The sequence below is a fragment of the Neovison vison genome, chromosome 8 (assembly GCF_020171115.1).
Source record: "Neovison vison isolate M4711 chromosome 8, ASM_NN_V1, whole genome shotgun sequence".
NCBI lineage: Eukaryota > Metazoa > Chordata > Mammalia > Carnivora > Mustelidae > Neogale > Neogale vison.
The window spans coordinates 13,973,619-13,987,417 of record NC_058098.1 but is presented as its reverse complement, the minus strand read 5'-3'; the positions used below and the strand labels follow the sequence as shown (position 1 = coordinate 13,987,417).

General features: G+C 58.9%; 1 protein-coding gene across 4 annotated transcripts; it reads right to left on the bottom strand.

Moving 5' to 3' along the window:
• Positions 1–289: 289 nt before the first annotated feature.
• On the bottom strand, positions 290–12,843 carry SLC35C2 (solute carrier family 35 member C2). 4 transcript variants are annotated; one of them, XM_044262916.1, is made up of 12 exons: positions 12,795–12,834; positions 12,084–12,215; positions 11,565–11,675; positions 8,264–8,638; positions 7,504–7,654; positions 6,573–6,636; positions 5,812–5,884; positions 5,101–5,269; positions 4,928–5,011; positions 2,347–2,522; positions 1,119–1,248; positions 290–829 (listed from the first exon to the last, which is right to left on the bottom strand). In XM_044262916.1, exons 4-12 carry the CDS (start codon positions 8,381–8,383, stop codon positions 696–698), a joined length of 1,101 nt encoding a protein of 366 aa, XP_044118851.1. In that variant the 5' UTR covers positions 8,384–8,638; positions 11,565–11,675; positions 12,084–12,215; positions 12,795–12,834; the 3' UTR covers positions 290–695. The 4 variants fall into 4 exon arrangements, with proteins under 4 accessions (XP_044118851.1, XP_044118850.1, XP_044118849.1 ...); XM_044262915.1 differs by lacking the exon at positions 11,565–11,675; XM_044262914.1 differs by lacking the exons at positions 11,565–11,675; positions 12,084–12,215 and having other exon boundaries at positions 12,795–12,843.
• Positions 12,844–13,799: the final 956 nt, after the last annotated feature.

The following is a 13,799-nucleotide window of genomic DNA, read 5'->3' as shown; positions in this document are numbered from 1 at the left end:
ACTTCATCTTCTGAATAACTGGGAAAATTATTCCCATTTCACAGAGAAAAACACTGGGGTACAGAGAAGTTAAGCAATCTGCTGAAGGTCACACAGCTAGTAAGTGACAGGATTCAAATCTAGGCTGTGAAAGCCCTAACAGCCCCAGAATGGTGCTCTGTAAATATTTTTTTTCCTGCCTGCGGTCTGACCAGTCATCTGAAGGCAGCCCCCGGCTGGGAAAGAAGGGGAGAGCAAGGTCCACATCCCCCCCACCCCAGCACCCATTCCTCCAGGCAACAGCCAAGTGGCCAGTGGACTGTAAATCCTTTATTTCCAAACTATAAATAGACCTGTACTGAGAAAAGACACGCCCCAGACCCCAGGGGAGAGGCCAGGCTGCAGCCTTGGCATCTCCCCTTCCCAACTGCTCCACAGTCGAAACCCGGCCCCTTAGAAACCCGCTGCCCCTGGAAATCGCCACCTGGGCTGCCAGTGCCCAGCAAGCCGCGGAGACCAGCCCGCTCCCTTGGCCAGCGGGGCACATCTGGGCCCTGCTCTGGCCTGACGCTCCCCCCTCGGGTGCACCAGCGACCGGCGTGAGCCCCGCCGCGCGGTCACGTGCTCCCCAGGGCCCAGCCTGGGAGAGTCCCCCGGGGCTGCAGTGAGGTGCGAGGCCTGGGAGCAGCCTGGTTCCCCGCCAGTCCCCTGGCTCGTCACTGCTGCCCCTGGGCCACAAAGTACTCCCCTTCCTCCTCGTTGTCATCCTCCTCCGGCCGGCTGCTCCGAAGCAGCAGCTCCAGGTCGGGGTGGGAGCCCAGCCCCTTCAAGGGTTTAGGGCCACCATCACCTGGGGACAGAGAGAAACCAGCTGTAGACCCAACCACAGTTTTCTTGGTGCCCCCCAATGTGCGTGTCGAGTTGCCCAGGTCCCACCTACTCCACCCCACCCCCTGGAGATGAACAGCTTCTAAGTGGGGGGGGGCCATGTGGCGATGGCTGTGGCCTGGGTGAGTGGAGCCACCTGCCTTTCCTGGCTGGGTGGCTGGGGCCCTAGGGCTGGGTCAAGGGGAGGTCCGAGGGGCTGAGTCACGGTGGGGAGCATCAGAAAAGTGGCTTCTGAGCGGGGCTCGGGTTACCTCTGGCGTGGAGGGCTTTGAGAGCCACGTGCAGGGAGATGCCCGAGAGGCAGAGTGCGAAGCCCAGCCAGTTCAGGAGGCTGATCTGATCCCCCAGCAGGTGGGCTGCCAGCAGCAGAGTGCAGACTTCCTAAAGGCAGAAGGGCAGGAAGGGGAAGCGATAAGGAGTTGGCTCCTTTGCAAGGAAGGCAGACGGTGGGGGCACCGGGCACAACCGCAGGGCAGAGCCTGGCCTGCCAGAGCTCCTGGGGCCGGGGGTGGCCTGGCCAGCAGGGCAAAATGGGGGCTTCCCTGAGCTCAGAGCACCAGGCCTGCCGGCAGTGCTTTCCTCCCTTGGTGCTACTAAGAGGCAACAAGGGAGGTGCTCTGCACTGCATTCTGTCAGCGTTAAAAGAGGCAAACCAGACCCAAGGCTGGGAGCAGAGTGTCCAGCCTGTGGCCATGTGCACAGGAAGGAAGGACAGCTATGCTTCCAGAAGGCACCCAGACATGGAGGGCGCGATGCTGCCACAGGAGGATGCCGTGTCACCCTGGGCTCCACAGGACACACACTGGCCACAGGGCTCTGCAGACACCGTGGCTGCTGGCAGGACTGGTGAAATGACTCATTCTGAGAACCGCAGCTCACGCCTCTTCCTAAGCCCCTCGGGGAGACGTACGGTTCTGGGTTTAGGCAACACTGCTCTGGCGCCGGTGTCTGTCTCATGAAGGAGAAACCGTACCCTGCCCCCATGGGCCGAGCAGGGCGGTGTGAGGGGTGGCAGGGGAGGGGGACGCCTGAGAGCAGAGGCACATGTGCTGCTGGGGAGCAGTAAAGGCAAAACAGGCAAACAAAGCACTGTCCCTCACTGTGACCATGGCAGACATCACCAATCAATCACAGACCCCTTTCCCAGTAAGTCTGGATGGGGCTTCTCAACCCACAGCTCCAGGCCACTGCCAAACGACCAGAGACCAGAGTGGGCATTCATGGTAACAAGAGAATGCACCCCAGGCCCTGTGGAGTCAGAATCCCAGCTCAGCCACCTGCTGGGTGTGTGTCCCCCATCTGGGAACCGCCCTGTAGGACTGTGGCCAGGACGGGAGGGAGTTTCAGACGAGAGCACCCTCAACAGGCTCTCTGTTTCATCTCTGCTGGGGTCTGGGGCGCGGGAGCTGGGACAGAAGCTGCTACGGAGCCTGGGGTCTGTGCTGTAAGACAGGACTGGGGCCACCCCCACGTATGCACCTTAAAAATGCCAGCGATGGAGAGGGTGAGGCTGGAGGTTCTGGAGACCAGGAGGAACTCAGAGAAGCCCAGACCAAAGGCGAGGATCCCTCCAAGGAAGAGGCTCCCCAGAACCCGCAGGAGCAGCCCAGTGTCCTGGAAACGGAAGATCTTCTCCGATGTGGACAAATGGAGACCTGAAAGCAAAGGGAGACAGTGGGAGGCCACATGCTGGTGTCCCCAGGGAGTGGGAGACCCAGCATGGGACGGTCACTCCCCACCCTGGCCCCACTCGCTGCAGCCCTGAGGAGGGGGACAGCAGGTGTAAGAGAACACTGTGCAGACAGCCGGACACCTGGGGACCCAGGGAAGCAGCGATGGCCCCCCGAGTGTCCCCGTGCTAGGGTGGAAGCCCTGTCCCCTCCCTCGGTGCTGATCTGCCTGTCTTTGGGAAGGAGCATGACTTTGCGTGGCCTCTGCAGCTGTGGTAAGTAGGGGACCAGAGAGAGGCGGGGCAGCCCATCAAGTGACAACTGTTAGTGCCCTGGGCCCTGAGGCGAACCCTCCCTCTCAATGTCAGGTAGGCCGCCTGCAACAGGACCTCATTTCATCCTCCCAAACCTTCCCCACTTTAATCTGGGTCTTCGCCATCACACAGCTGTGGGACGTGGCTGAGACATGCCCCCTCTCGGGACCATCCCCTCAGTGATAAAATGAGAGCATTTCAGCCAAACCTGCGTTTCTCAGGCAGTATAAAGTGGGGAACGGTTCTCAAGAAGTAAACACACACACATAAATATAGGAACAAGCCTTGTTCTTGAGACACGCCCCCAGGCCCCCACACACCAAGTTTGGTGTGGCTTCTAGAGGGTTCCTGGCCCTCCAACACTGTCCCTCCATAGGTCTGTGCAGAAAAGGCCCCGAGAGAGGCACAGAGCAAGCACCTGTGGGGGCTGGAGGCGGGCTGAGCACTGAAATTTTTGGAGGGAAGCACCTAAGAAGTGTGGAGTGAGAGTCCCTCCTGGGCAAGCAGCTGCCCAATGTAGGGCGCCCTGTCTGGTGCTGGGCTCAGCAGTACTGCAAAGGCGGCGGCAAATTGAAGGAATTTCGGGAAAGAGCAACATAAGTGCTGAAGGCGCTTGGGGGATTAATTTACCAGAAAAGATTAAAGGAGCTAAATCCATGCAGCTTTGCTAAGTGACAACTCCCAGGGCTTTCGGTGGAGGGGGTGCAGGGATGGGGAAGGGTGTCCGTGGCCAGGACGGGAGGGGGCGTGCCGGGTGGCGCGGGGGGCACCAGGTGAGGGTAGGGGAGACGGTAACTGGGAGAGAAAGGAGGCTGCAGAGCAGAAGCTTCCTGGACAACGGAACCAGCTGGAGAGTTCGAGACGCTTCATTGCTTGAAACTAAAATGGATGTGGGGCAGAAGTCTCTGTAAGGACCCCGAGGACAGAAGGGAAGGATAACAGGGACAAAGACTAATCTTGAAAGCCAGGAGGAAGGAAGGAAGGAAGGAGGCCTGCACTCGCGGCCAGGATGGTTCCCCCCACCCCCTCTCGTCTGGGAAGTGAAGGTGCGCGGGGAGGTGCCCTACCCAGCCTCCTGCCCCTCGGCCACACACTCCATCCCCCATGCCGCCACCCTCTGAACCTTCTGGTCCCACTTCCTGGGAGACCCTGCCTGTCGGCCTCTGTCTGGGAAGTCTTTATGACTTGGCTTTCCACGCTAGCATCCTGAAAGAATTCCTGGCCCTCCGCTCCTTCTAAGAGACAGAACATGTCTTGGTTAAGAGGAAGGACTCAGGAACCAGCAGCTGGAACCGAATTCTGGCTCTTTGGGCAGTTATCGTCACTTCTCTCCACCTGTTTTTGACCTGCACGATGGACATGATGCTCATACTGCCGCATGGGGGCTGGGGGGGGGCACATGTAAGATGATCAGAACAGGGGCGCCCGGGTGGCTCAGGCGGTTGAGTGTCTGCCTTCCGCTCAGGTCATCATCTCGGAGACCCGGGATGGAGCCCCAAGTCGGGCTCCCTGCTCAGCGCAGTCTGCTTCTCCCTCTCCCTCTGCTCGTGTTCTCTCTCAAATAAATAATCTTAAACAAAACAAAACAAAACAGAACCACCCTGGCATAGCTGTCTGGCTGAACCACGTCCACTATCATTATTGCCTGTTGTCTTTTATATACTTTTTTTAAAATAAAGATTTATTTATTTGACAGAAAAAGAGAGAAAGAGAAAGAGAGCACAAGCAGGGGGAACAACAGACTGAGGGAGAGGGAGAAGCAGGCTTTCTGCCCAGCAAGGAGCCTGATGCGGGGCCCGATTCCAGGACCCTGGGATCATAACTTGAGCCGAAGGCAGACATTCAACCAACTGAGCCGCCCAGGCGCCCCTTACGTGCACTTTCTGTGTAAGCATTTATCATGCTGGATTCCAGCCATCTGGTTTAATGTCTGTCCAGCCCTTCGACCAGGCTCTGCCAATGGACGGACAGCACCTTTGATCTTTGTAACCTCTGCAGCTACCACAGAGCTGGCCTCAGAGCAGGGAGGGGGATCCGGTGCACCGAGGGGCCCCCAAGAGGGATGACCCAACGTACCTTCAAATATGGCAAAGAGAGGGAAGAGCCCCAGAAACATGAGTGGCTGCAGGTGGAACATGGTGTCGATGGGGTTCTGGAGCCCTGCGGAATGAGGACGGGCGTGAGTCGTCAGGCCCGGCCTGGCCTGCCTCCACCCTGCCTGGGGCCCGCGGCCCGCGGCCCGCTCTCACCAAGTTCCGCCTTCTGCAGGAGCATCTGGGTGAGGGTCCAGCGGATGCCACCGATGAACGAGGCCCCCAGCACCAAGGAAAAGCCCTCCACGTTGAATTGCGTGGACTTGTAGGTGAACATGAATAGGCCCCCGGCGATGAGGAGGACCACCAGGACCAGGGCCGCACGCTAGCAGGGCGGGGAGCAGCAGCCACTGACTGCAGGGTCCTGAGTTTCTCAACCCTGGAGCCTGGGCCCAGGGGCTATGCTGGCTGATCTGGGGCAAGAAACCCTTCTCCCCCATGACCTCTGGGGTCCCAGCCAGCACAGTCCCATCCATGTAGGCAGGACTGACATTCCGTGGACATGTACCCAGCATCCCTACTTAAACTTCTGGAGTAATTTCCTACAGCTGTTCTAGGCCCCCAGGAGGTCCCCCAGTACTCTGGCCCTGGCAAATAAGGGGCAACTGCCTCCAGGACCCGCCTGCGCCTGACCCCTATCCTTGAACCCTTTCTCTGTCTTTCTTTTGGTCATTACACCTGCCATGCCAGCTGCTAAGTATTCTCAGTAGTGGCCTGTCCTAGGTCCTCCCTCAGCGACAGGAGTTATTGCCAGCTGGGCTGGCCTCGTCTCCTCTGTCACATACAGTTCACAAGCCACTGCTCAGACACCCCTTTCAGTCTTAGCATCCGTGGGGGTAGAAGGGACCAGGGGAGCTGGTGCCTCACCAGCTCCTCCAGCTTGAAGATCAGGGAGAAGATCAAGATGAAGAGGACAGCGGAAGACTTGGTCATGGTGTACCTGCGAGGACAAACGACCCCTGATGCACTGCCAGGGCCCAGGGCCCAGAGCCGCCACCAGGACAGGAGCCCACGGACTCTGCTGGAAAGGTGGGAGGCTGTGGGGACCCCTGACTTCCCTGAGGGCAACTGGCTCTGCTCAGTGCAGCTGAGCAATCTGAGTACAAAAGACCAAAGGCCTGAGTCATCCTGCTGATACGTGACCTTTCATTGGCAGCAATCTCTGACAAAGGGGCCTCTGACTGTCGCCAGAGAGAAGAGGCTCCAAGTCAACCCTGAGCTCACCACGTCCTCTTACTTATCTGCCCCTCTGTGGGGACTGGGATCGGGAAGGAGGAAGAGAAGGCGGGACTGTGCACCCTGAACTACAAGGTCAGCGATGAGAAACAGCTGTTACAGCTGCCCCCTGTGCGGGTCAGTGCCCTTCCTCCCCGGCATGACCGGCACCGCTCTAAGCGCCTGGCACCCCACAGCCACCGGGCACACAGGCACGGCATCCCTCGGAGCCCACCAACTGCTGGGAGGGCTGCTGGCTACCAGGGCGGAGCTGAGCAGGGGCTGCTCCTGGGGGTGGTGGCACAGCCAGCCCACAGGCCCCACAGGCCAGGGTAGGGGGTGTGGACAGGGTCAGACAGGGCCCCTGAGCCTGGCGCTGGGGGCAGGGGCTGGGAGGGCGTGCTGGGACTCACAGCGAGACGGTGATGTAGAGGAAGCTCCAGTTGGACAAGCCCACGTCAAGCGCCGTTGCCAGTGCTGTGTAGACACGGGCACCCACCGGACATGTAGCCAGGGCGGGCCGGCAAGGGCAAGTCAGTTGTTAGACACTTCCACGGCGCCCCCAAGGGCCCCCTGCTCTGCCCTGAACACCCTGGCTTTCTCTGGGGCCCTTGGGCCTTCCTTTCACAGCAACTGAAGGCTTAACTCCTGGCCAAAAAGAGGGAGGGGTGCTGCTCCAGCAGTAGGGCTGATGGGCAGGGCAGGGCGGGGCCTGCTAAGTACTGTGACTGTCCCCAGAGGAAGGGTATTAATCCCTCGCGTCTTGTCATCCCTTCTGTGCAATGGTCAGAGCAGCTTCTCCTCCATCCGGTGGAAGGCACACTCCTCAGGGAGGACCTGGCCCTCCAGGATCTGTCCCTGCCACCCTCTCTTGCCTCCCACTTCTCACCAGCACAGCAGTTCCCGGCATCCCAAGACGGCTTCGGTCCCCCTGCAGACCTGCGCAGGCACTAAACCCTCGGCCATTTCAGCCTATGCTCTGGGAAGCCCTCCCCACCTGGGCCTGGGTTCGTTCCCCTCCTCTGTGCCCCGAGGCGCCCCTCATCGTCCCACGAGCAAGGTGAGGGCAGGCGTGGACTTGGAGCGCCTGGTCAAGGCCAGTGCTGCATCCGGGGCTTTTCCCGGTGGGTGTGAGCATGCGTGTGGGTGTATGTGTAGGGGCCTGGGGAGGACATGAGAGGTAGAAGTAGGGCTGGGGGGAGGCAGGCTGAGAGGAGTGAAGGGGGTGGGTGGAGGGGGCCTTCTCTCCACGCCACCAAGGCTCTGCTTGTTCTCAGCCCACAGCTTTCCAAACGACACTGCCCCCAGCCTCCATGCACCCAGGGCCGCCCCAGGGCCACGAACCTGTGGGAGCCACTCTCCTGAGGTAGTCTGTCCAGCTCAGCACCACGCGGGCCCTGTGGCTGGAGCACTGAACCAGGGCCCTGGACAGGGCGGAGAACAGGAAGATCACGGCCAAGTGCAGCATCGTCATGAAGAGTGGGAAGTGGAAGCTCTAGGAGCCCAAAGCACAGACAGGCCGGCGTGGTTTACAGTCCCCCTCCCCACTCGGCCAGGCCAGCAGCAGTGGCGCCGGCTGCGGGGTTCACCAGGGCTCTACAGCGGCCAAGGGGCTCCCCCCGCTCCCCGATCAGCAATCACTTGGGATGAGAGACTCGTAGTTCCAATACTGGAGATCATGCCAAGAGCCGGTGGCAGACCAGGGGTCCACCGCGCCCTGGTGCTGTCTCCACCACTTCCCAGGGCCCGTCAGCCTCCCGCTCCAGCCCCCGGGTCACAGCCAGCGCTGGCCAGTGCGGCTAGACCGGTTATTCAAAGCCTGAAGTCCTTCTCTACCAGTCGATAACCAGTTGCTGCCCTCCTCCCAAGTGACCCCAGCTCCTCCTTGGTGTCTCTCCCTTTCCCAATTTCCCTTCGACCTACCCATCTGAGGGGAACCCTCGGCGTGGCAGGGCTCTAGGGCCCAGTCCCATCACGAGGGTGACTGGTTTCCAGTCTCATCAGCCGAAGCCTGTGCCAGCCTGTGCTAACTACTCGGCGACACTGGGGCCCTGGCTGCAGCCCCCTCCCAGCCGGCCCCCTGTGCTGCGAGGCCTCCCGTTACCTTCGTCAGCCACTTGTTGTAGAAGGTGATGCCGATGGAGAAGCAGTAGTAGAGGAGGACCAGCCCCAGAGTCAAGAGCGCTTTCCACACAAAGGCCACGTCGAGGCCCCACCGCCCCATCCGGGGAAACTGCAGCTCCCAAGCTCCGGGCCGGCGGGGGCAGGCGCCCCTCTGGAACACCGCGGCGGGAAGAGCTGGCCGAGCTGGGCCGCGACTGTCAACAAGGGCTCCTGGCTGGGGGCGTCCTCTTCACCTCCATGATTTGGAATCATCCACAGAGCCCCAGGCAGCGGCCTCATCCAATGGGCTGGTGGCCTGAGCCAACGCTCTCCATGACTGAGTGGCCGCAGGGCTCACGTGTCCCCAGGTCGGAGGCTAGAGGAATGGACAGGAAGCTCGGGTGGCTGGGCAGAGCGAGGGTCCACCCCACCCCTGCCTGCGGGGAGGGGGCCAAAGTGGGCCAAGCAGGGGCCAGGAAGGGGTGCAGAGCTCTAGTCGCGTTCACTCTGTTGCCTCAAGCTGTTCTCCATGAATTGCCGCCAAAGTGACCTTTTAAAAACGTAAATCTGATCATGTCAGATCAGATGTCAGCCCTACAGTGCTCCCGGTGCTCCTCTGATAAAGACCCAAAGCCTTCTTGTCAGCTCGGCCATCCTGACCCGTCCCACTCCCCCACCCCTGCTGGCCTCTCCAGCCTCGGCTCGGGGGCTCTCTGTGCCCATCCCACCGGCTGCCTGGGCCCCCCAGACACACAGGCTCTCTCCTCCTGCCCGAAGGAAGGGACATGCCGCCCACCCCCCATTTCCTCTCAGCTGACGCTGCTCAACTTCAGCTCAACGGGTCATCTCCTCAGGGACTACCCCCGCTCGATGGGTTGCTCCTACGGCTCCCCACCTTCCCTGCGGTGGACTTGCGCAGGGCAGGCTGCTCTGAGCGGTGTCTGTCCCCTGGGAGGCTGAGCCTTGCGGCAGTCTTGTGCTCACTGGGCACACGGAGTTGGCCATATGGGTCTATGACTCAGTGCAAGGGAGGGGCGCTTGGTTTTTGGGGAACTGATCTGATCTTTAAGGCATTAAAAATGGGACCAGGAAACCAATACCTCCCCTTCCCTTAGGCTTTAAGGACTGCTCCCCCAGAGGCGGGGCCTGCTTTATGGTCTTGCCTAACTAAACTACTCCCAGTCCATCCATCTAGGCAGCCCTAATTAGGGTCTAGAGCACACGGGCTCTGAGACCAGGCTGACCCAGGTGCACAGCTGCCCCACCTGCCACTTCACGTGTGCGTCCCTTCTGTCTCCTCCTCTGTGATGTAACCAACCTGTTGCAATGCCACCTCCTGGAAGCCTTCCTAGAACCATCTGACCAGGCATACCCTACTTTTCCCACCCCCAGTCCTTTCTGAAGGGAGACTTTCCTTCCGCTCTGTACCCTGGAAGCTGGGTTATCACCGCCCTTCCCAGAGGCAAACTGGGAGCTAGCATAAGGTTCTGTTGGAGGGATATGGTAGGCTATGATTCTCTTGAGGGCAATTTTGGAAACCTGTGGGGGTGTTTTTAGGGGAACTCTCCTAGCTTTCAGTGATATGGGGGGTTCTGAGAGAGTGACAGTCCATATAACTGATAATTGCGCCACATCCTTTGTAACTTTGATAATCCACGTAGATATAAGACTTACTTATAATTACCTGAACCCTGGACCCAATTTTTTTTTTTTTAAAGTAGATTCTGTGCCCAGCATGGGGCTAGAACTCACAACCGAGACCAAGTCGTGTGCTCTACGGACTGAGCCAGCCAGGCGCCCCAAGAGCCCAGCTGTTTTACCTGATGCAGTTTTTCCATGGTTCTATCGTGCATTGCAATTTCCAAGAGTATGTCTGCCATGGGCATGTTTTTCATAGAACTGTTTTTGAGAACGAGTTTGGAGAAACCACACCATCTACAGCAGTGGCCCAGCAGCACGGCTGTGGTGCTTGCACCGTGGCTAGCGTGATCCCTGTGGCCCTGCAGGTGGGGGAAGCATGGGCTGCTTCACTGTGGCTTCTAGCATCCTTGCCTTTCCCTGTATCCGGGTTTTTCAATCTTGGCATTATTGATACTTGGGGCCAGATCATTCTTCGTGCGTCGTGGGATGTCTAGGAGTGACCTGATCTCTACCTACTAGAGATGCCGAGAGCAACCCCTCCTCCTCATCCGAAGTTGGGACAAACAAAAATGTCCCCAGACATGGCCAAATGTCATGAGGGGCAAAAGCGCTCCCTGCTAAGGATGACTACCTACACTACAGAGGCAACCACAGGGCCTTCCACCTGCCAGCACCTGATCCCCGTGTTTCCCACCCAAGGCAGGGCAGTCTGTACTTTTCTGTGAGTCAACTCGTCACATACTCTGCCTTTGGTGCAGTTTCTGCTCCAACATGGCAATCTGTGCCAACCCCCCCTCCTTCCCCCAAACCTCCTGTTCAAATCCCACCCTTCCTTCATTCAGCAGGTCCCCTGCCTCCAAAAAGTCCCTCTGATTACCTCAGCCCACAGGGAGCACTGTCTCCAAATTAACAACACTCATTCTCCTATTGTCACCTAACCCCAAACACAAAATCAGACCTCAGCTAGAAGGGCTCTTGGAAATCATCTAGCCATTTACTCAATGGCCATTTATTAAGCACCACTGTATACCTAGCATGGGAAATAGAGATATGTAACTGATACGGCCCCCACCCTATTTTTACGGTAAGGGAAACCAGGCTTAAAGGGGCAAATGCTCTTTTTCAAATCCCACTTAACAAGAAAGGAATTCCATATTCTGCATTAGTTTCCCCCGAGGGCAGCCTAGCTGGGAGCAGCAGCCACATCAGGATGGAGTTGGTGCACAGGCCCCCATAGCACCTGGCCCCCCTCAATCTCCGGGACTGTAACATGGGCAGTGCTATTTAGTGCTACAAGTGTGAGCTTGGGATGAGAAAGACCTGGGATCCATTCCTGGCTCCTGTATGAACACCGGGACTCTCGCATGTCCTGAACTCTGGACCTCAGTTTCCAGTAAAGGAAGATAAAATCATCTGCCTCTTGGGAGGCGAGTCAGTGGCATCCGGTACAGTGCCTGATGGTGGCCTGTGGCAGGATTTACGCCCTTCCTGGCCCCCTTACAGCAGAACTCCCCCAGGGTCCTCTGCATTACCATCCCTACTCGCTTGCAGCCCAAACTCACTTCAGCCCACCCCACTGCTCCACTGAGTCCCTACACCTTTCCCCTTGTTCCCCTCTGCGGACCAAGTCTCTGTTTTCATCAGCACCTTACAAAACTGACCACTTCCTCCTACTGGTAAAGCCTCTTGGATGCCACACCACACTCTCCTGCTGTTTCTTCTGCTTTTCTGGACTCCTGGCCTTCTTCAATGGCTCCTCCTTGTCAACCAACCTATAAAAGTTGACCGCCTGAGGGATGGACCCTGGCTTTTCTTCATTTTCCCTTGAGTAATCTCATCCCATCTGAGAGACATTCCAGTGATTTCTAAATTCTTTCCATTAGCCCCACCCTTTTCTGCCAGCTCCTGGCTGGTACCTCCAAGAGTCTACCTGGTAGCTCCACCCAAGATACCTCAAACTGAAGGTGCCCCCAACCTATTCCAAAGTCATTAGTAAATGCCAGCACAACACACCCGGTTACTTAAGCCTAAGCCCAAATGAATGATGAACTCATCCCTGACCACTCTTTCCTTCCTTCCTCCAATCCTATCCTAGGTCAGTTCCTTCTCACACATCCCCTGTGGACCAGCTGCCTGTCTTCACCTGCCCTCGGCCACCGTCTAAGCCATGGTGATCTCACCTCGGGGCTGCAGTGTCTCCTAACTGGTGTCCCTGCTTCCTCTTCCCCGAAAGCCCGGAGTCCACACAGCAGCAGGACAGAAGGCTCACGCGCCGAAAGCAGACCACGCCCCCATGGGGCGAATCCCAACACCTGAGCGGGCACGAGAGGAGGGCCTTCCACCATCTAGCCTCTGCCCGTGTCTGCAACCTTGTTCTCCCACCACTGCCCTGGAGCCCGCCACGCTGGCCCCTGGCCCTTTGCCAGGGCCATCGAGCCTGCGTCCTTCTTTGCACCGGCCGTTCCCTCTTCCGCGGACCTTTGCTCGGCTGCACCCTCCTCGAGGGCCCGCTCCTCGTCCTCTCTGCACCTCCTACCACCTGACGATTCCCAGTTTGCCCACGTGTCTTACTGCGCGCCTCGCACTCCCACCCCACCCCGGGATGCGGCCTCTCCGCCGCCCCGGCCGCGTTCGCGCAGTTCCGCCCGGCTCAGCACCTGGCCGGTCGCCGCGCGCGCAGGCAGCGCCGAAGAAGCGCGCGCGTCAGGCGTCTGGGGAGGGCGAGTGGAGGCCCCAGCCCCTCCATGGCGCGGACACGAAGGCCCGAGAGGGACAGAAGCCCGGGCGGGCCGCGCGGCGCGCAGAGCCCGGCCGGGACCCCACTTTCCCGCCCGGGCTGGCCCTCCCCCGACCGCGGGAGCGCGCGCAAATCCCGCGGCGCGCCCACTCACCTCGGTCGCGGGCGCGCCGGGCCGGATCCTCCCGCCGGAAGTGCGAGGCCGAGCTCCGCCGCGGGTGGGGGCACTTCCGCCCGAAGACGCCGAGGGGCGGGGCAGGGCGGGGCGGGGCGGGGCTCCAGAGGTCGGCCCGCCCGCACGGTTCTCGGAGACCCTGTGCGGCTGCTCCTGTGGTCTTTGCTTGGGTCACTCGCGCTCCATCCGCCTCGCTCTGGCTCCCAGTGCGTGTTGCGGTGGCACGCGCACCCGGGGCAGCCGGAAAATAGCCACATGTTTACTTCTATTGAACAGATTAATTTACCTTATTCCAACCTAGTGCTGGACAACTATGAAACCATAAAGATAAAAGCTCTCATGGTCTTTCTCTACTGAGATCTTAAGCCAGCTGGGGAATGGTAAGTCAGGGGCATTAAATTTAGAAGATCCATGAGAGATAAATAATACACATTTGTGAAAGATTTTGTGTGCCTGAAACTTTCCAAGAATTAATTTCAGTAGGTTGAATGGGGGAGTTGGGGGAGTATCCGGGCAGAGGAAATGAGAAGGTAAGACTGGGGCCTGGCTTAAAGCCCATTTGTAAGGGGAGTTAGCCAAAGCTGTGGTTGGAAAAGTAGCTATGGGGCAGGTTGCAGTGGTCTCAAATTCAGATCTCACTCCTGTTGCAGGATTAAAAGAGGCAAAGCCTGGCACAAGAGTCCCCAGGAGGGCAGAGCTGGCTAGGGTTGCAGGAGGCCATTAGGGTTTTTCTTGCCCTCTCTTCCTGGGGCCTCCTGTGCTCTCTTCTAACACTGGCTGCAAACGTAGGTCCTTGCAAGTGACTCAGCTGGCTCCCTGGCCACTCTCAACAGAAAGTTCGAGCCCAGAGTGTAAGCAGTGCCTTAAGCAAACCACTGCTGCCTCCACCCCCGCCCTCTGGCTTCATGCAGGCATTAGTTCATTCATTCAGCACTTACCAAGCACCTACCATAGTACCCATCACTGCCTGAGGTCTTGGCTCTC

Excerpts from the sequence above, each read along its gene's own strand:
- SLC35C2 (XM_044262914.1), bottom strand. The coding sequence starts at position 8,383 with ATGGGGCGGTGGGGCCTCGACGTGGCCTTTGTGTGGAAAGCGCTCTTG. Across the intron at positions 5,885-6,572 it reads CTCTACATCACCGTCTCGCT|GTACACCATGACCAAGTCTT; the intron begins GTGAGTCCCAGC and ends TTGTCCTCGCAG. Across the intron at positions 2,523-4,927 it reads TCTCTTTGCCATATTTGAAG|GTCTCCATTTGTCCACATCG; the intron begins GTACGTTGGGTC and ends CTTTGCTTTCAG.